Source organism: Zootoca vivipara, chromosome 7, assembly GCF_965207765.1.
Source record: "Zootoca vivipara chromosome 7, rZooViv2.hap1.1, whole genome shotgun sequence".
Classification (NCBI taxonomy): Eukaryota; Metazoa; Chordata; class Lepidosauria; order Squamata; family Lacertidae; genus Zootoca; species Zootoca vivipara.
Genome location: NC_142590.1, coordinates 93574462 through 93595536, shown reverse-complemented (window position 1 = coordinate 93595536; position 21075 = coordinate 93574462). Strand labels below are relative to the sequence as shown.

The 21075-nt window shown below is 47.7% G+C and overlaps 1 protein-coding gene across 1 annotated transcript; it reads right to left on the bottom strand.

Moving 5' to 3' along the window:
* Positions 1–330: 330 nt before the first annotated feature.
* LOC118089326 (bactericidal permeability-increasing protein) lies at positions 331–20266 on the bottom strand. The gene is made up of 15 exons (XM_035123894.3): positions 19999–20266; positions 18034–18148; positions 15981–16109; positions 14860–15015; positions 14236–14299; positions 12238–12301; positions 10157–10248; positions 9698–9874; positions 9271–9330; positions 8991–9158; positions 8397–8464; positions 7473–7515; positions 5352–5415; positions 4011–4087; positions 331–1987 (listed from the first exon to the last, which is right to left on the bottom strand). The coding sequence occupies exons 1-15, from the start codon at positions 20144–20146 to the stop codon at positions 1949–1951; spliced, it is 1464 nt and encodes a 487-aa protein (XP_034979785.1). The 5' UTR covers positions 20147–20266; the 3' UTR covers positions 331–1948.
* Positions 20267–21075: the final 809 nt, after the last annotated feature.

The following is a 21075-nucleotide window of genomic DNA, read 5'->3' as shown; positions in this document are numbered from 1 at the left end:
ACTAGTATTCCCCTAGTCAAGCAGCATGCAAGAAATGAAATTGCTTTAAACTTCTGAGTTGTGGCAAAAGGCAATGTGCACAGTCCATGTGTGGGACTTGTGTTTGTGTGTTTGCAAACCCCTTTGGAACAGATGGGAACCACATAAGGATTCCTCAACAGGCTTTGCACAGCTCCCATTCATTTCAAGGAAGCTTCCGTGAGAGAGCTTTCAAGTGGCTTGTTTCCTTTCCAGTCTTGTCTTTCAAGGATGGCTAGTAGGGTGGGTCATAAAAAACTTCTATACCTAAGTAATTAAGTATAAGGTGATGTTTTGACGCAACACATAATATGAGTGGTGTTTTATTGTTTATTGTTTACTTGTTTAGTACACCGTTTGCTTAATTGTTGCATATAATTTGTTCAAAACCATTGGTTTTTCATGTAAATTATCAACATGTTTTATCTTAAATAAATAAATATTGCAGAAAATAATAGTATGCAACTATTATTGCTCTACATAAAACCTGAAATTTACGTTTATTAGTTCACAATTTAACATACTGAGAATAAATGAGTCAAATTCCTATGTTTTCATCACTCGTAGTGAGGCAAAATTTCAATCTGTAGGAGCAGGGTCGAAATATTAACCGATTATTCCCAAATTTGACTATGTTTATACCATACGCCTGATATAAGATCGAGGGAGGAAACATTTTCCAAAAAAAGTTTTTTTATGACCCACCCTGATGGCTAGGCTCTGCCTCCAGTCACTGGAAACGGCAGGAGGGAAGAGGAGTCTTGTGCTCGAATCCTGCTCCCTGGTTTGGCCACTGTGGGAGCAGGATGCTGGACTAAATGGGCCATTGGTTTAATCCAGCTGTCTCTTCTGACCTTCTTCTGATGTCCTCTGTTGATGGATGAACTGAGCACAGGGTTGCTTTGATGGGTTTATGTCTCCCATTTCCTCCTGTATTCCAAGCAACATCCTGTGGATCGTGTCCAGCAAAATATACTGCTTCTCTGACTATCTTGCCTCCCCCTCACTTTCTTCCTTTGTGATGCATCAAGGACTTCCTACCCAAAATGTCAGCATTGCTATTTCCCCCTCATGAAGGTTGGCTGCAATAAAGTCCTCTTTCTGAATTAATAAGCCTTTTGCTTCCTCTGCATACTTATTTATTTGTATTCAACAGATTTATAAGCCCCTTCACGGCGTAGAGTTATTGAAGCTGTGCACAATAAAAGAGAAAATGAAGTAAACCAAGAAAAGAATCTGTAAACTCTAATAGCCAATTAGATCATACCTACAATTGCGCAGTTAAGATTATACAAAAGGATTGGGGAAGCCTCCTTAAACAAAAAAGTATTTAGTAAGTGCTCAAACATCAAGATGGTAGACGCCTGTCCAGTCTCTCCTTATAATGGTTCCAGAGGGCAGGGGCTGCAACACTAAAAGCCCAGTTTCAAGTGCAAGCAAAGCATGCCTCTGGGCCATATGGGACTCTCAGCGGCGCCCTATCTGAGGAGGGCAGTTTCTGGACACGGATTTCTGGGGTGAGGCAATGTTACTTCTCAGGCTACCAGTTTATCAAAATTTATCTCTGCCGATGCTATCATTCTGATGCTCCTACTGGCTCTGGGATCTTCACTGGTGTAAAACAACCTCCATTGCCCACCATGAGCATTTCTGAATCCATTGCTGAATCCAGATTTAATCTCAGTCGCATCTTTAGTCCCATCTCAGTGGAAATCAACATAAATACCTGTCGAACTGTTGTTTATCTGAACAGTCATTAGGGTTTACCAGTGTGGAAATTATTCCAAAAACAGGGAGGGGAGGGGCCCGTTTCGGGGAAGAACCCCCAGCCCCCACCCTGCTGCCTGGAAGACCAAGCAGCAGGCGCAGAAGAGAGGGCGACATTCTGGGTTGCGTCTGGGCTCGCCCCTCTTCTCTTTCTGCATCTCCATTAACCATAGCGAACGTCTGCGCCAAAGAGCAAGAAATCCTGGGGAGAGATCAGAAGGCAGAATTAGGAACAGAGGAAGCTGCCTTATACAGAGTCAGGCCTTTGGTCCCTCTAGCCCAGTGATGGCGAACCTATGACACACGTGTCAGACGTGACACGCAGAGCCCTCACTGCTGGCACACGCCCCATCGGCCCATTCACGCTGTTGTTGTTGTCCCCCCCCCCATTTGTTCTCCTGCTCCTCCTCACGCTACAGCTTGTCTCCCCTGTTAAAAACCGGATCCTTTTTTGTTGTTGCTGGTAGCCAGAGATTGGTTTTTTAACCCTTTCTGTGCTGTTTTTCTGGTGCTTTGGCAGACGATGATTGGGTGTAACAGCGTTCATTTTTTAACCTGTTCTGTGCTAGGGTTTTTTTGGTGCTTTGGCAGACTATGTCGGTGCTGTGTGTTAGTTCCAGCGAAGGTATTATTCGTCATTTATTTCTGTTCTCTCCCCCCCCCAAAAGCGCAGCAGCTTTGGGGCACCCCCCCCCAAAAGCAAAGCAACTTTTGCACCCCCCCCCAAAAAAACCTCCCAAACTTTGGTCAGCAGCTCCCCCCATAAAGCTCAACAACTCTGGGCACTTTGAGATAAATAAGGGGTTTTTGGTTTGGTTTGGTTAAATAATTAGTTTTTGGTTTATTAAATAGTTATATATTGCAATTATACATTTTTGTTATTTACACTATAAATATCGTGAAATTATGTTTTTTTTCTCGAAGTGACACACCACCTGAGTTATGCTCGGTTTTTTGGTGAATTTTGACACACCAAGCTCAAAAGGTTGCCCATCACTGCTCTAGCCAGTGCCGCCGGATTGCCCCCAAGATCGGGGGCTGCAGCGTGTGTGATTTCATGTGCACATTGTGTGACGTCACACATGTTTTCCTGACATCAAGCAGGCTGCCGGTGAAGCCTCCTGTGAAGTTGCTCTGGGCCCCCTCCATTTTGGGAGGGCTGGAAGCCTTTCAAACAAATAGTGAGGGGTCGGAAGACAGCTCTGCCCCCTAGAGTTGGCATGCTTGCCTCTAGCTTAGCAGTGTCTGCACTGACTGGCAGCAACGGCTCTCCATGATTTCAGGCAGGCAGGAGTCTCTCCCAGCCCTGCCTGGAGATGCCAGTGAGGATCGAACCTGCAACCTTCCGCTTGCAAGACAGACACCCTGCCCCTGAGCTATGGCCCTTGCAGCTGAGTCTTCCTCTGGCCGACAGCAGGATGACAAAATCCTGACACCCAAACACACAAACGGTGCATGAGGCCTACCTCCTGGGACATGGGCTCTGCAAACAGGGCTGTTTATTTAATGTTTCCTAAAAAAAATTACACTGCTTGAGTGTAAAACAACAACTTTCAAAGCGAAATAAAAAAAAACCTTCAGTAGCACCTTAAAGACCAACTAAGTGTTTTTTTTGGTATGAGCTTTCGTGTGCATGCACACTTCTTCAGATACACTTGAAACAGAAGAGTCAGACCCTTATGTATATACAGAGGGTGGTGGTATACTCTCTCAGTTGTTCTCAGTTTAAGAGATTCCTTAGTTGAATCTTAGTATGATTGCTTAGTTGTAATGCTAGTTTGCTGTTAATTCTCGGGTAGTTTAATGGGAGTTTTGTGGGAGTTTGTGGGAGGTTTGGAATGTGGGAGAATGCATTTATCTTTAGTTTAAAGTCTCTTTAAAGAACAATAGACTAAAACCAGTTATGAACTCACCTCAGACTTCTAAACATCTGGGTAGCCTTGTCTAAGCAAGAATGTTTTAAGCAGGTGCAAGAAAGAGTAAAGTAATGGAGCCTGCCTGGTGTCAAGAGGCAGGGAATTCCAAAGTAAAATCATTGAATTCTTGCAAATGCGGAAGGGGTATTATGGGATGCCTGTTGGGCCAAGTGAGGGCCACCTCAATGTGGGCTTCACCTGCTCCCTCAGGGAGCTTTCCCCACAATTCATTTTAGCCTCAAAAATGCAGGGAGCTTCCCTGAGCACCCAGAGCTTCTTTGGCAACAGGGCTAATGCGTCGTCACCCACCTGGTGGAGCTGCAGCATAGCGCTGGAGAGCGCCACGTGATCCGGGAGAGGGAGGGGGAAGCCCTCGGCCAGTCGTGCTGGAAGATAAAATTTATGTTGTACTTACAAAAACATTGTAAAGAAGTTGACTCACTGGTAGTGTTTGATTAAACATTTACAATTAAAAAAACAAGCCTAAAAGTTAAGATGTAACAATGGGGAATGAATAAAGGGAAAGATGCAATTTGGAAAAAAATGGTACAAAAAAAACAAAACAAGAATACAACAATTTTTAATTAAAAGATTACAAAATTAAGGTAGAATAAGATGGGCAGGAGAAGCAAATATTTAAAGAACCAGAAGAAGAAGTTGAGGGAAGTCATGAGAGGAGGGAGGGGGAGGGGGGAGTGGTGCATGCTCTAGTTATCTCCCGCTTGGACTACTGCAATGCGCTCTACGTGGGGCTACCTGTGAAGGTGACCCGGAAACTGCAATTAATCCAGAATGCGGCAGCTAGACTGGTGATTGGGAGCAGCCGCCGAGACCACATAACACCGGTCTTGAAAGATCTACATTGGCTCCCAGTACGTTTCCGAGCACAGTTCAAAGTGTTGGTGCTGACCTTTAAAGCCCTAAACGGCCTCGGTCCAGTATACCTAAAGGAGCGTCTCCACCCCCATCGTTCTGCCCGGACACTGAGGTCCAGAGCCGAGGGCCTTCTGGCGGTTCCCTCGTTGCGAGAAGCCAAGTTGCAGGGAACCAGGCAGAGGGCCTTCTCGGTGGTGGCACCCGCCCTGTGGAACGCCCTCCCATCAGATGTCAAAGAGAAAAACAGGTACCAGATTCTTAGAAGACATCTGAAGGCAGCCCTGTTTAGGGAGGCTTTTAATGTTAAATAGATTGTTTTATTCTTCTGTTGAAAGCCGCCCAGAGTGTCTGGGAAAACCCAGCCAGATGGGCGGGGTATAAATGATATATTATTATTATTATTATTATTATTATTATTATTATTATTATTATTATTATTGCACTGCAGTTTCCCCCACTGCTCCTGGTTGTCCCCTCACTCTGAAGTGCTCTGTGAGTTCCCCAATGTTGTACTTGGGATGCTAGTCATTCCTCCCTTAGTAACTGAAAGTAGCTCTTTCCATGGGGTTGCAGGCCTAGCATTTTCTCAAAACGACACAGACAGATGCCCTCCCGGGAACCACCTGCAAGTCTGCTCTCCTCCTTGGAGATGCAACCAGAGGGGCCTTTGCTATATCCTGGGAGTCCATGTCAGAGGCCTGGTTCTGTTGGGATGGGGAATGAGGAACAAGCCTATAATGAAGCACGTGGTGCAACAATTAGACTAATATTTACCGTTCACTGCAGGCACGAGGGTGCTTGAAGCAATTAATTCCATTAATCGTTGCATTAATTGTACCTGGAAAGAGAGAGACAGAGACCATAAATGGGAAATCAAGATGAAAGGGCTCGTAGAATCACAGAATTGTAATGTTGGGTGGTCCCCCCAAGGGTCATCTAGTCCAACCCCTGCAATGCAGGAATCTCAACTCACAGTCATTCATCCAATTTGAAACCACACTGGACCATGCTTAGCTTTACAAATGCACTAGCAGTTTTATTGCTGCACGGGGCAGTGGGGAGGAGGGTCAAGGACTCCTCTAATTCCCCTCCCTGATTCTGGCTTCATCCTGGATGTCTTACATCTGCCTTGGCCTGTACTTAAAGGGGTGTGTGAATCAAACTCCCAGTCAATTGGAAAGAACATTAAGCCCGTGGTTCATCTGGTCCAGTTCTCTCCATGGCCAACCAGAGGTCCTCGAGCACAAGACCTCTCTCCCTTTCTTTGGTTTCCAGCAACTTGTATTCAGAAGCATTAAGACTTCCAACTGTGGAAGCAGAGGAGAGCCTTCATCCCTAGTGGCCATTAATAGCCCTCTCCTCCTCTGCCCAGTAGACCTGAAGGAGCGTCTCCACCCCCATCGTTCCGCCCAGACACTGAGGTTCAGCTCCGAGGGCCTTCTGGCGGTTCCCTCACTGGGAGAAGTGAGGTTACAAGGAACCAGGAAGAGGGCCTTCTTGGTGGTGGCGCCCGCCCTGTGGAACACCCTCCCAGCAGATGCCAAGGAACTAAACAACTATCTGACTTTTAGAAGACATCTGAAGGCAACCCTGTTTGGGGAAGTTTTTAATGTTTGATGTTCTAGCATGTTTTTAATACTCTGTTGGGAGCCGCCCAGAGCAGCTGGTGAAACCCAGCCAGATGGGCAGGTTGTTGTTGATGTTTCCATGAATCTCAGGGTTGTGGGTTTGAGTCCCACGTTGGGCAAAAGATTCTTGCATTTCAGGAGGTTGGGCTAGATGATCCTCAGGGTCCCTTCCAACTCTACAATTCTATGATTCTATGATCTGTCTTGAACCTTCAAACAACCAGCTTCATTGAATACCCACAAGTTCTAGTGTCATGAGGAAGAGGTAGAACCTTTTCTCTGTTCATTTTCTCCATGCAGGGCATAATTTTATAAACGTCTATCATGTCAACTCTTTCTTGTCTTTTCTCTAAACTAGAAAGACCTCGACGCTTGCATGCCTCCCCCCCAGGGGGTTCCCCTCGATCATTCTGATGACCCTTTTCTGAATCTTTCCCATTTATTCGGTTTGCTAGTAGTTTTATCTTGGCCAGGGCAACCCAAAGCAACTTTGTGAGGTGAGGCGACCAGAAGTGTATGCAGGACTCGAAATAGGGTTGCACCATAGATTTGCAAAAACGGCATTATGCTATTGGCAGTCTTATCTTCAATCTCTTTCCTAATGATCTCTAGCATGGAATCTGCCTTTTTCACAGCTGCTGCACACTTGGCAGAACCACCAAGAGAATGACAAAGCAGGTGACACCTCGGGATGGGGCTGAAATTTGGGTCGGTTCACATTTTAGTGCCAACCCTATTCACCCCTCCTGAAATAATAAACAAACCGAAGCTCAGCTGGCCTTCAACATTCGGACTATTCCAAATTTTGCAGCGGTGTTCTCCAGGCAAGTAACGTCTACAAAGAAACCACATGCTCAGAGGTTTGTGTGTACTTGAGTAAAAATAAAATAGAAAAAAATGCATTACGTTTGAGAAAATTGAATGCCAATCATATGTATATTAGGAGTTACATGCAATGAGAAGTTGGTAAATCTTCACGAGGACGAATAAAATCAACGCCAAAAACTGATGTGTAAAAGGGGGGGATCTAAACTTAAGACTGCAAGAGTGAGAAGCCGAGATTGATGGGTTTGCCCACTGAGAGTGGCACCAAATATTTCAGAGAGGCAAGTATTGGCAACAACGGGCTCTGAGAAAAAGGCAAGGGAGCCTCTGGCCCACGGAGTGTGCAGGTTGAGAGCTTGAACCTCTAGCCGTGACCATGGAATCCTTGGGGGTCACTTAAGGTCACGGGATCAAGCAATTTAGGGAAGGAAAAAGATCTTACTGAGAAAGGCCCAACGTCCGAGTGCTTCAAAGACAGCTGCAACCTAAAAGAGGATACAGGGGGGAAAGAGAGCAATGGCGGGTTTATGCCTTATGAGGACAATATATTGTACCTTATTGACTTGCTGAGCTACGGTAAGTCAGTGGAACCAAGCCACTGGTCATGGCTGAGAATTCTTTTCTGCACTCATCTTTCTGCCTGCCCTTTGGGGCTCCCTTCGTGCAGGGGAACTCCCTGCCTCTTGAAATGCCTGCTAAAAACATTCTTCTGTAGACAAGCCTTCCAAGGGGCTTAGAAAGTTTGTACAGGTTTAAATCTACACCGTGGTTTTAACTTTCTGTATGTTTTAAGTGTTGGGTTTTTTAAAAAAATATTTTTATTGTTTTAACTTCTCTGTAAACTGCTTTGAGGGTTCCCCTCCCGCACAATCAAGTGGTATTCATATAAATTTTATGAAATAAATAAATATGCATTGCAGGGGGTTGGGCTAGATGACCCTCAGGGTCCCTTGCAACTCTGAAATTCTATGATTCTATGAAATAAAGTTGTTGTTTTTCCTGGATAATAGCCAAACAATGATATTTGAATTATAGAATCATAGAGTTGGAAGGGATCCCAGGGTCATCTAGTCCAGCCCCCTTACTTAAACAAAGATATGCTATGTCCACAGCATTCCCCTGATCCATCAAGCTTGTAACTCTATCAAAAGGGGAAATGAGATTCATCTGGCATGACTTGTGTTTAAGAATACCATCCTGGGTCTTAGTAATCACAGCATCCCTTTCCAAGTGCTCACAGTCTGACTGCTGAATTATCTGTTCTAGGACCTTTTGTGGTAGCTTCTAATCAAGCAAAAAACTTTTTTTGGGGGGGGTATTAAAATGGTAAAGCACAAATGTAGAGAATTGCTTTGTTATTTCTTACTTGCCAAGCTTCAGGGACCCAAAGATCTTGGTGGAGTTAACAGTAACTTTGGCTGAAATGGTGGTTGACTGAAATCAAAGAGAAGCAGGTTGAGCGTGCTTTGCAAACAGATTAAAAAAAGTTCACATCATGTGAAATCTATACATATGAAGATCTGGAATTCTTTTAATCATTGGGGAAATTTGCAAGAGAGAGAGAGAGGGAGAGAGAAGGGAAGAAAGGAAGGAAGGAAGGGGAGGAGGAGAAGAAAAGGAAGAAGAAGAAGAAGAAGAAGAAGAAGGAGGAGGAGGAGGAGGAGGAGGAGGAGGAGGAGGAGGAGGAGGAGGAGGAGGAGGAGGAGGAGGAGGAGGAGGAGGAGGATCTCTTTGAGAAAACACATCTGTTTGCAAAACTGAGGGGAATATATAACATTCAGAAAGAAAAATATCTGGGAATAAGGAAGGGAAGAGGCAGAAATGAGCACCCACAATCGACAAAAACTTTGATGAAGCTGGAAGAGGAGGCTTAGGGCAATGGGCAGACTGGAAGGGGCACGAAATGCCCACCCTCCTGATCATGGGCAGCACCAAGACTCAAGGTGTGTCCTGAACTTACCGCACCAATCACAAAGAGCGAGGCCAAGGAAGCGTTGGGGAGAATGGCAAATGCTGTGATGTCGGCCACCGGGGACAGCGAAATGGCGTCAGGTGTGATGCTCAGAGATGGGGCAGAAGAAGGTGAGACTTGGAGCTTCATGAGCATGTTGGGGTACAGCTTTTCCAACTGGGTGTGGAGAGCAAAGGCAGCATGAGCATCTCAGTAGAGCCTGGCTGCTGGATCAGGCCCAAGCGGGCCCATCTTCTCCCATAACCAAACAGATGCCCCAGCCGCTCACCTGTGGAACAAAGGCCTTAAAGGATGTGGTGTTGAGGCGGATTTTAAACTCCTTCGGAACCTGCAGCAGGGGAGATGAGGCAAGTTGGGGATGGAGAGAGAGGACAATATACTATGACATGGAAAAGAACAGCCCCTCTAAACCTTCCTCTTGCTCTCCTGCTGGCTTTTAGCTGAAAACTCAGCCCAGAACCTCCTATCAAATTCAGGCTTCCATTGTGGGCCATCGGCAGGCTCCTATTGTCTTATTGGTAGAAAAACATGTTGGCAGCATTAAGGAGATGAGAAAAGCCTGCTGCATCGAGCCAATGGCCCATCTAGTTCCTCATCCTGATCTCACTATCAAGAGCCGCTGTAGAGGATTGCATCGTGATCCACCCCCTGGCAAAGCCAGCTCTGCAGACTTGGGCTCCCCCAGCCCTCCTTACCATGTCGTCCGTGATGAAGAAGTTCATCTCCCCTGCTCCGTAGTATACAAGGCCTGCGGTGTTGAAGAAGTAAGTGGAGATCCCGAAATAAAGCATGCGGTCGTGATCCACCGGGAAAGCGAGGGCTGGTGGTGTGAAGGGAGGAGCGGAGCGATGGGCGAGGGAGAAGAATTCACCCTGATGGGAGAAGAAATGCAAAAAAATGGGAAGTCATTCATAGGACAGTCAGAATTCTCCTTCTGTAGGGTTGGAAGGAACCTCCTGCTTCACCTGGTCCAACCCCCTGCAATGCAGGAATCACAGGTAAGTGTTTTAGGAAGAGAGGAAGGCAAGCAACAAGCAAGCATCTTGCCACCAGGAAGCTGCCCACAGCATAGGAGGCCTCTGGGAGGGAAAGCTGGCCGTGATCCATAAACCTTCCCCTCCTGGATCCCTCCCTCCCTCCCTCCTTTTCCCTACCTTCAGGTCCAAGTCTAGGGAATTCTGTGAAGCCACAGGAGGAGCAACCAGAGAGTAATCGATCCCAGACACCTTGTCAATTCTAGCTGTGACTAGGGAAAAAAAACAGGACAAATGGAGGAGCTGGGGCGAGATGAGGACAAAGCAGCGTCGGACAAAGGCGTCCATTTCAGTCTCTCATTTTCTCAATCTTGAATCCAGTTCTCTGCGTTTGCACATCAGATTATGGTTTTGGTTTTGTTTGTTGTAGCCCCAGAAAGAAAAAAACCCACCAGCGTTTTAGTGCCAATTTCTATAATACTCATAAGCAGAACCCTGCTGGATCGGTGTGTTGAAGCAAAGTAGTCAAGGTAACCCAAAAAAGAATTGGTAGTTGTTGTGAGGATGAGCTCAGATATGTTTCCTTGCTTTGATATATGCTAATGGGTTTGCTTTGATGCTGTGCTTATCTGTGGACCTTGGGATGCTGGGCTCTGGGCCCAGAGAGGGGACACCAGCCAGATGTGATGGGAGGTTCTGGGCAAACTGGGGTCTGCTGCTTTGTGCATAAAGGATGCCTAAATGTTTGCTTGGGTGCGGACAAGTCATGGCGACCTCTCACTGCTGCGGGGTCTGTCCCATGTCCGTAATGGCAGCAAGGCCCGGCAGGCTGACTTACTTTTTTCGTATGTAATAAATCACTAGAACTGATCACTCCGGTGTTTTTGAAATCCTTCTTGGGTTTACCTTCATCAAACCATTCCCATGAGCCCACCTTTGGGCTGGTGGATCGGGACAATCAGGCCAAGGGCCCATCTAATCCAGCATCCTGTTCTCAGAGGGACCCACTAGATTCCTCCACAGGAAACCAGCAAGCAGAAAGTGAGCATCAGAGCACTCATACACCTCCACCCCCCCCTCTTGCAACTGCTTTTCAGAAGCATGGCTGCCCTCTCCTCCTGCAGGAATTTGTCTAAAGGATGCAGAACTCCCTGCCTCTTGACGTCAGGCAGGGGCCTCTACAGTGGTACCTCGGTTTAAGTACACAATTGGTTCCGGAAGTCTGTACTTAACCTGAAGCGAACTTTCCCATTGAAAGTAATGGAAAGTGGATTAATCCGTTCCAGACGGGTCCACGGAGTACTTAAACTGAAAATACTCAAACCGAAGCGTACTTAAACCAAGGTATGACTGTACTCTTTTTGGCACCTCCTAAAAACACATTTCTTTAGACAAGCCTACCCAGATGTTTAGAAAGTTGATGTGAGTTTTAAACTGGTTTGAGTCTATTGCTATTTTTAACTTTTAACCATTTTAAATTATTGCTATTTTTTTTAAAAAAAAATTGCAAATTGCTTTGAGGTTTGTTTGCTTTTTGGCAATCAAACAGTGTATGAATTTTATGAAACGAAGAAGCCCACATTATGCCAAGGTATGCAGGGGCCCTGAAGCACCGTAGACAGCAGACTGAACAGACCTGCAGATCAGCTGGTCGCAGGCTTCCCTACTAGAATGAGCTGGATTGTATTTCTATTTACATTTAGAGTAGTTATCTCTAAAAAAATGTAATCTGCATCTGTACATATAAAAGATCACACGTGAGGTTTATGTAAGTCTTCATCCTCCTCTCTCCTCTAGAATCATAGAATCATATGCCTGTCAAGCCTCTGCTTAAAGACCTCCAAAGAAGGAGACTCCACCACACTCCTTGGTAGCAAATTCCACTGCCGAACAGCTCTTACTGCCAGGAAGTTCTTCCTAATGTTTGGCTCAGAAAGAAATCTCCCATCGCCCTGCTGACAACTTGTGTTACAGAATGAATATTAACCAAATATTAGCTGGGAGCATTTTGGTCTCCCAAATCCTCCAGATTGTGGGTTCTATTTAAGGCCAGAGACACTGGCGGCAAGCACAGAATCACAGAAAGTCGGGGTCTCCCTTCATAGAATCATAAAATAGTAGAGTTGGAAGGGGCCACGAGGGGAATCTAGTCGGACCCCGTGCAATACAGGAATAAAGCAGGCATTGCTTAGAAGGAGCTCCCCCCCTCCACCCCCAATGGGGTCCAGCTTGTCCCCAGCTTCCGCCATCATTGCTCTTACCTGGCAGAGTCTGCAGGAAAGGCTGCAGTTTGGAGCCAATGGAGCTTCTCACTTCGTCACAGACCTGGGGGGAAGAGAAGAAAGGCCCTAAGGACGACTTACTCCAGGCATCCCCAAACTTCGGCCCTCCAGATGTTTTGGACTACAATTCCCATCATCCCTGACCACTGGTCCTATTAGCTAGGGATCATGGGAATTGTAGGCCAAAACATCTGGAGGGCCGCAGTTTGGGGATGCCTGACTTACTCCTTGGCAGGAGCGCCATGTATCCATAGGCTCATTGCTTGGCTCTGAAACTAGGAGAACCTCCATTCCCAGGTGTGGTCTATCTTGGAGCACTGGTGCTAGATGGGGGGCACAAACAACTGTGAAGGGTGATCTCCATTGAGCCTCACTTGTGGGCACGTGGTTCCCAGTCTCACCCTTCCATTGTTTACCCACATCTGGCCCAGCGGTTTATCAATGCAGTTTTGGACAGTGCACACCAGAGGCATATTATGGGTAGGGTGGTCTTTTGCACTGCAGAGAGTTGGGCTTGAGGACCTTTGAGGAATCCCTTCCAACTCAACAATTGCTGCTGGGCCTTTTGGGATGGATACAGAAGGCTCTGCTTATGTTCCCATGAGAAGAAGAAGAAAAAACACTTCTCTATTCGCTACCAGCTCTACCATTCTATGATTCCACAAAGGCTCTGCTCCATAGGCCTTAGACACAAAACCATAGAATTGTAGAGCTGGAAGGGATCCCAAGAGTCATCTAGTCCAACCCTCTGCAATGCAGGACTCTAAACTAAAATCAGGTGTCTATGATGGGGCTGGACCAGGGGTCCCCAAACTAAGGCCCGGGGGCCGGATCCAGCCCAATCACCTCCTAAAACCAGCCCTCGGACGGTCCGGGAATCAGCATATTTTTACATGAGTAGAATGTGTCCTTTTATTTAAAATGCATCTCTGGGTTCTTTGCGGGGCATAGGAATTCGTTCATTCCCCCACCCCCACCCCCCAAAATATAGTCCGCCCCCCCACAAGAGGGACAGTGGACCGGCCCCCTGCTGAAAAAGTTTGCTGATCCCTGGGCTGGACTTTCCAGGGTCCTCCCTGCAGGGAGACTCGGTCGTTCCTTTCTCCACCCCTGGCCACAGCAGTTGGTGCCAGACGGCCATGTAGCAATTACTGAAAGTGCCTTGCCTACAAGGCTTGGCGCAGGGCTCCCCTCCTGCCCACTTTTGTGGAGAATAGGAGAGCCCGTTGTTTCCAAGGGCACGCTTGGCTAAATTAAGCTCGCAAAGGCCTGTGAAATCGAAGGAAGCTAATTCCTAACACCCAAGGCACAAAAAAACACCACGTCTTTTCAGCTCAAAGCGCATTTGAATGCTGAAGTCCTGGGTCTGTTTGTGGGGCTACTGAATTCAGAAGCAAGCAAAACCTTCCTTAAGAGGGAAGCGGTTCCTTCAAGTCCAAGTGAGTGCCACAGGTTTGCAATGCGACGTGTGGATTTTGCAGTGAACACGGGGTGTGCTTTGGAGCTTGAGCAGTGGATTCTGCACGCTCAGCCTTTCCTTCCAAGTATTTGCCTCCCCCCCCCCACTCCACCATCCCCAGTGCACATGCAAGCCGTTGAGTCAGAAACAAGAGGAGGGCTAGAGAACCGGGCTAGGAGCAAGCCAGAACATGGACTGAGGGCCCAATAGCAGGAGAAGCACCATGTGTATCCTAACAGCAGCAATGTACTTCCAAAAGCTAGCTTGCTTCTAGGACGCCAATCTGAGCACTGCCGGGTGAACTCCTGCTTCTGGGCATGTGCAGAGTGCCATTCCCTTTTGCAGAGCAGCAGCAGCAGCCAGCTCCTGCAAAACCGGGCTTTTTAGAGGGAGCTACTTCTGGGCCGGAAGGCAGGGCTTAAAGGCTCACCCATGCAGGGGTCCCCCTCATTCGAGAAACTGCGGAAAGTGAGAAAGGAACTGGGAAAGAGCCCTTGGAAATCCTGTGAAGGCTTTACCTTGCCTTCCATGGTATTTCTGAACGACGACTCGATGTTCTTGTGGAAGAGGTTGTACAGCCAGCTGCGATGGGGAGAGAGGAATGTGAGGATCAATGTCAATTAGGCAAAATGCTTTTATTTCCTAAAGTGCTTACATTGCTTGCCCCCTTGAAGATTCCAGAAATTAAGAGCAGCTTTAGGTGTTCTGAAGAAGCAAGAGAGGAGGAAGTGCTTCCTGCACTGCAGGGGGCTGGACTAGATGGCTTTTGGGGGTCCCTTCCAGCTCTACAATTCTATGCTTGACTGGAGGTTGCAAAGGTTGTGGCTGCTGAATGCGCAGCGATCTTGCCAGTGGGGTTTGCAGGGGTGCTAAACAGATATGAAAGGCCACACGATACAACGACAGACACTATGCTGGTGTTAAGTTAGGGGCTGGTTCCTTTTCGGAGATGGATGAATGCAACGAGTTTTCAAAATGACAAATGGAAAAGGTGACCCCCCCGCCCTGAGCACAGGGTCACTTTGTTTGGGCATCGTATCCTGCCTTATGGCAGAGGGAAGGTAGCAAGGGGGGAGGCTTGTGTCGAGAGCAAGCAGGGCAGCCTTCCAGGTCAAGCTGCAGGACAACGGACAACCACCTACCTCAACCTGCCTGAAAAGTGCACTTTGACGTCGGAGATTTGAGCGGCGCAATCTGCTGTGCTCGCCGTCGGCCTCCCAGCAGCATCTGCCCCCAGCTTCAAACCTACAGAGATGGAGAGGCCCTCAACCTTCAGGTCAAATGAGCCGTGGTCCTTGCTATTTGGGAAGGCAACAGAAGAAAGAATTTGCAGCAGCGACAGGAACAACAACAAACCCTGCCCTTTCTATTTTTTGAAAAAGGTGCTTGGCTGTCCGTGGGGGGGGGGGGCAGGAGGTAAAACCAATGTCACGGAGAACCAGGTTGGTGCAGTGGTTAGAGTATTTGAACCCAGGAGACCAGGGTTCAAATCCTCACTCCGTGACCTTGAGCTGCCCAGTCAGTTTCTCTCAGTCTCGCCTACCTTGTAGGGATTAAATGAGGAGCAGGAGAACCAATTTAGGAAAGGGAGAATTTACATGAGTAGAATATGTGCTTTTATTTAAAACTAGCTGACCCAGCTTTGCTGTGGTTCTTTCCTGTGATCCCCTCCCCCTGTCACTATCCATGACATATCCTGCCCCTCCACCCCGGCTCATCCCTGTGTTTCCGTAGGATACCCTTCCCTCTGTTGTCCCTGGGGAGTGTTGGCCTCTCCTCCCTGTACCTCCATACCTTGGCCCCCACCCTCGAAAAGGAACTGTTAGGTTCTGGGTTCTATTTCCCAGCATGCACTTTTGTCTGAACCCTCTGTTGTTCCTGGGGAGTGTTGGCCCCTACCCCTGGTATCTTCCTACATTGGCCCCCATCCTTGGAGAAGGAGCTGTCAGTTTGTGGGTTCCATTTCCCAGTATTTACTTTTGACTGAGCCCTCTGTTGTCCCCTTCCCCCCTGAATCTCCATGCATTGGCCCCTGCGCACGCATCGTGAACATTTCTATATATTTAGATTAAGGATCGGGGGTGATGATGTGCCCTGGGACCCAGAGAACTACTTAAAGAATCCCAACCTGGGGAGGGGGGGGGGGTTTCAGAAAGCAAGATTTGGTGAATTTGCCTTCCAATGTGAACTGAATCGGATTCCTCCCCACTGCCTCTAAGCGACCCCTGCGATTCACAAAGGTAAGAGGCAGCGATGGACTCACAACCAGCGCTTCTTCACCGACCACTCGCCCGTCAATTCAGCAAAGGCATTGGTGATGGAGACCTTGAGGCCCATCCCCGGGACCGGTGCTATAGCGGAGCTTGGCAACTGGAAACTGCGAACGTTCAAGCTGCAGGAGAAAAGGGAAGGAGGAGGTCATTGGTTTGGGGAAATCATCAATGCGATGGAGAGGGGGGATTCTCATGATTTGAACAAGGGGCTTGCTCTTGACAGCAGTAAATGTGAAAAGGATCTAGGGCTCTTAGTAGACCACAAGTTTCACATGAGTCAACAGTGTGATGCAGTAGCAAAAAATGTGAATGCAATTCTAGGCTGCGTCAACAGAAGCCTAGTGTCCAGATCAAGGGAAGTCATAGTCCCTCTCTATTCTGCCCTGATCAGACCACACCTGGAATACTGTGTCCAGTTCTGGGCCCCAAAATGTTGATAAGCTGGAAGGTGGGCAGAGGAGGGCAACCAAGATGGGGGTGGCAGATGGGGGAGAGTTTGCTTTTGTTCTTGTTTTTATTCTATATTGGGGGGGGGGTTCTTATATTTTTATGTTGTGAACTTCCCTGAGAGCTATGGATGAAGTTTAGTATACAAATTTAATAAATACTAATCATAAAATCAAGGGTCTGGAAACCAAGCCTTATGAGGAATGGTTGAGGGAGTTGGATATATTTAGCCTGGAAAAGAGGATACTGAGAGGAGATATCTTTAAATATCTGAAGGGCTGTCCCATGGAAGATAATAATAATAATAATAATAATAATAATAATAATAATAATAATAATAATAATAATAATAATTTATTTATACCCCGCCCATCTGGCCAGGTTCCCCCAGCCACTCTGGGCGGCTTCCAACAAAACATTAAAATACAGAAATCCATCAAACATTAAAAGCTTCCCTAAACAGGGCTGCCTTGAGATGCCTTCTAAAGGTCTGGTAATTGTTGTTCTCTTTGACCTCTGGTGGGAGGGCATTCCACAGGGTGGGTGCCACTACCGAGAATGGAGCAAGCTGGTTTTCTCCTGCTCTGGAGGGTAGGACCCGAACCAAGGTCTTCAAGTTACCAGAAAGGAGATTCTGACTATACATTCGGAAAAGCTTTCTGGCAGTAAGAGCAGTTGGACAGTGGAATGATCTCCCTCAGGAAGTTGTAGACCAGGGGTAGCCTTCTCAATCCAGCCTGTGGACGGTCCGGGAATCAGCGTGTTTTTACGTGAGTAGAATGTGTGCTTTTATTTAAAATGCATCTCTGGGTTATTTGTGGTGCATAGGAATTTGTTCACACACACACACCCCAAATATAGTCCAGCCCACCACATGGTCTGAGGGACGGTGGACTGGTCCACAGCTGGAAAAGGTTGCTGACCCCTGTTGTAGACTCTCCTTCCTTGGAGGTTGGATGACCACCTGTCATGGATGCTTTAGTTGAGATTCCTACCTTGCAGGGGGTTGGCCTAGATGACCCTTGGGGTTCCCTCCAACTCCACAGTACTGTGATTCAGTGGCCTTTGCTTTGGAACCCTAGATCTTAATGTGAGCACCAAAATGACCCTTTCTCCAAAGCAAAGAGGCTTCCAGAACGTCCAGGCCTGTGAGTCACACAATATGAGTTTGGCCCTGGTTGAGCAGGACGGCCAGCTTGGCCCCGCAACCATGGGGGCGCAGGGGAATGGGTGCCATGCAACATGCATGACCCTGGCACCAAAATTTGTGGGTGCCCGGTCCCTTCATGGGCACCCAGGACCCCAGGGAGTTGGCACCTATGTAGCTGGGTGATGTGCTGTTAAATGAGGCTGTGCAGGAGAAGCTGTGGTGGGCCCTGAGCTTTGTGGAGTGGCAAGGACTAAGCTCCCCTGCTCATTCTAAAATTATTAATCTACTTCTTCAAGTCTCTACCTGCCCCCCAAAAAGAAATTTTATCCCTCCCAACTTCATTTGAGTTGTCTCCACAAGACACCACAACTGCACCTGGCCTGGGGCAGAAACCATGTTCTCCAGAACCTATTCTTGTAGTCTCTTCCCTTCTGTGGTGGCCTCACCTGTAGAGTCTGTAGTCCACTTTTCCAATAACTTTAACTCTGAAGGATCCAGAGAAGTCGGGCAGAGTCAGCTGTGCCAGTTTCTGCTGCAAGGCTGCCACCCCCTCCTGGCGAGCTGAAGCAAAGGGGAGAAAAGGTTGGCGTCAGACTGTTTGCATCCTTCTTGAAGGAACCAATTTGCCTTTTTGTGCTCTCTCTCCCTACTCAGGAAAAAAGAAAGAAAGTCAAAAGCAATGGCTTTATTTAGTGTAAGAAAGCCAAACATCTCGGAGCGAGTGACAATAAAACAACACCGGTTTTACTGAGAACAGCTCTTTCAAACATTTGAAAAGGAAAATCAGCAGTAAACTAAAAACAGATTAAAACATACATCAGAAATTCTACATCCCTGGACAGGCTTATCTAAACCAAAACATTTTTATCACACACCAAATAGAGTGATAAAAGAGTACAGTACCAAAAGAGTATAGTAAAAGAGTACAGTGACGTCAAGAAGCAGGGAGTTCCAAAGGCTAGGTACTGCCACACGGAAATATTGCCTGCTTACAAATGTGGAATGGGGGTGATGTGGCACATTTAACTGCATGAGTTCCACGGATCGAAGCAGTCAGGTGGGCAGTGACCCAAGAAAGAAAGTGTGGCAGGCCTAAGGTGGACCCTGGACCCCCCCCCTAGCTGTATCCACTCAGCCAGCAGTCAAATGGAGCCCCACGCCGCAAGCAGAAAACTCTCATTCCTGCAGGCAAATATCTTGCAGGACAAGCAGTGACCCGGGCAGACAGCCCACCCCCTCTTGCCGGCTGGGAGAGCAGAACAGGCAGGAATCAGGATGGTGCAAGGCAGCCCCTTCCTCCTTCTGTAGGTCTGCTCCCCGAAATAGAGAAAACAACAGATTTATTATTTCAAACCCACCTAACTTGCCACCTTTCACCAACCTGGTGCCTTCTTGATGTTTTAGATCGCAGCTCACAACAATAGAGGTGCCGTGGCAGCAGCCCCCGATAGCCCTCTTCTGCGTGAATTTGCCTAATCCTCTTTTAAAGCCGTCTAGGTTGGTGCCCGCTACTAACATGAGTCTGACCAAACTGCGGGAGGCAGTTACAGGTAGGTAGCCGTGTTGGTCTGACGTAGTCGAAACAAAAAATGGAAAAAAAATTCCTTCCAGTAGCACCTTAGAGACCAACTAAGTTTGTCATTGGTATGAGCTTTCGTGTGCATGCACACTTCTTCAGCTACGGGAGGCAGTGGATGACAGGAGTGCCTGGCGTGCTCTGGTCCATGGGGTCACGAAGAGTCGGACACGACTAAACGACTAAACAACAACAACAGGTTGGTGCCCATCACTGCCTCCTGTGGGAGGGAGTTCCGTAGATTAGCTAAGGAAGTGCTTTCATTTGACTGCCCCGAATCTTCCAACATTTCAACTCCATGGGATGTCCACGGGTTCTAGAGTTATGAGAGAGAGACACACAGAGAGAGAATCCTTTCTCTATCCGCTTTCTCTGTATCAGACATCATTGTATAAACTTCTATCAAGTCAACTCTTGCTTGCCTTCAGTTCAGAGAAAAGTCCCAAGCGCTGCAGCCTTTCCTCCCTTCCCTTGGTCTTGTTGTTGTTTAGTCGTTTAGTCGTGTCCGACTCTTCGTGACCCCATGGACCATAGCACAATATGGTCTACAATATCCATTTTGACACGAGGCGACTAGAGGCGAGGCGACTAGAAGTGTACACACTATTTATTTTATTGATTACGTTTCGATCCCACTTTTTTCCTTCCAGGCACTCAGAATGCAGCAGAAGGGCCTCCTCCTCCTCCCCCTCCCCGTTTTATCCTCAACAACAACCCTGCGAGGCAGGTTAGGCTGAGAGACTCCAGACCTCCAGGCCATAGCCTGGCTCTTCAACCATGACATGACACTGCAGGCTGTGGGGGGGTTAGGGTTGGGGGGGGGAGAGGCACCCACCATAGTCCAGGCCTTTGTCCGTGATTCTGCCCACAAAGCCAGGTCCTGTGGCCCCGGAGAGAGCCCAGTAGTGAAGACAGAGCAGCAGAGAAGCCAGGAGGAGGTCGCTCGCCTTGTACATCCTTGCTGCAGCCCTGAACCCCCTCATATCCTTCTTCTGCCCAGGGACTCTGCAGCTACGAACCCCTTTGCATTTAGCTGAGAGAAAAACAGAAGTGAGAGTGAGCGGACAGAAGCAGGAAGCTATATTTGTATTTCCTCAGGAAGGTTTTTCCCCTGTTGCACAATCTGCAGCCAAGGTCAGGGTGGGGTTTGTGGATTTTGTGGGCTGGGCGTGCATGAAGGCTTTATCCGCCAGGGGTTGGATCAGACGCGGTCGCTGAGACTCAGGGCTGCATGCTCTGTGACTCACACGGCACGGGACGGATCCTGCATCATGTGGATGCTCTCGCTGTTTGGCTTGCGACGGGCATACCGGGCTCCAGGGCTTGGCTTCAAAAGCAGAGCTGTTCCTGGACCTCAAGAACATAAGAAGAGGGTCTGCTGGATCAGGCCAGTGGCCCATCTAGTGCAGCATCCTGTTCTCACAGTGGCCAACCAGGCACCAGCAGAAACTATGGTTTCCAGCAACTGGTGTTTGCAAACATTGCTGCCTTCCTTCAGCTTGGAGAACAGCCTTTTACCAAAGGTGTCATGGGCTTTGAAGACACTCGAACTCAGGACGCATGGGAGAAACGTGCTAAGAGGAAGGCACGCTTGGAAAATCCACACCGTGATCAACTCTCACTTGGAAACCAATGTCCCCACTGTGGAAGGACGTGTGGATCCAGAATTGGCCTCCACAGTCACACACAGACTCATTGTTAAAACCGTGTTCATGGAAGACAATCTTAATCGGCTGAGTGATCGCCAAAGAAGAAGAAGATCTTTAAAATCCATCCAAGCTGGAGGTGATTACTGCCTCCTGGTAGGGGAGATGCCTCCCCCCCCAACCCTTACAAGGGCTCCTCATTCAGATGATCCATTTACATAGCATGTTTACAATTATCATTAATCTCCTACCTTTTCCCCGATCAG

What these genes read in the sequence shown, in the direction of transcription:
- LOC118089326 (XM_035123894.3), bottom strand. Translation starts at nt 20,146, where the DNA reads ATGAGGGGGTTCAGGGCTGCAGCAAGGATGTACAAGGCGAGCGACCTC. An exon ending in TTTCCTGCAGACTCTGCCAG is followed by an intron (nt 10,249 to 12,237) that starts GTAAGAGCAATG and finishes TTTTTTCCCTAG; the next exon opens with TCACAGCTAGAATTGACAAG. An exon ending in CGCTCTTTGTGATTGGTGCG is followed by an intron (nt 8,465 to 8,990) that starts GTAAGTTCAGGA and finishes CTTTGATTTCAG; the next exon opens with TCAACCACCATTTCAGCCAA.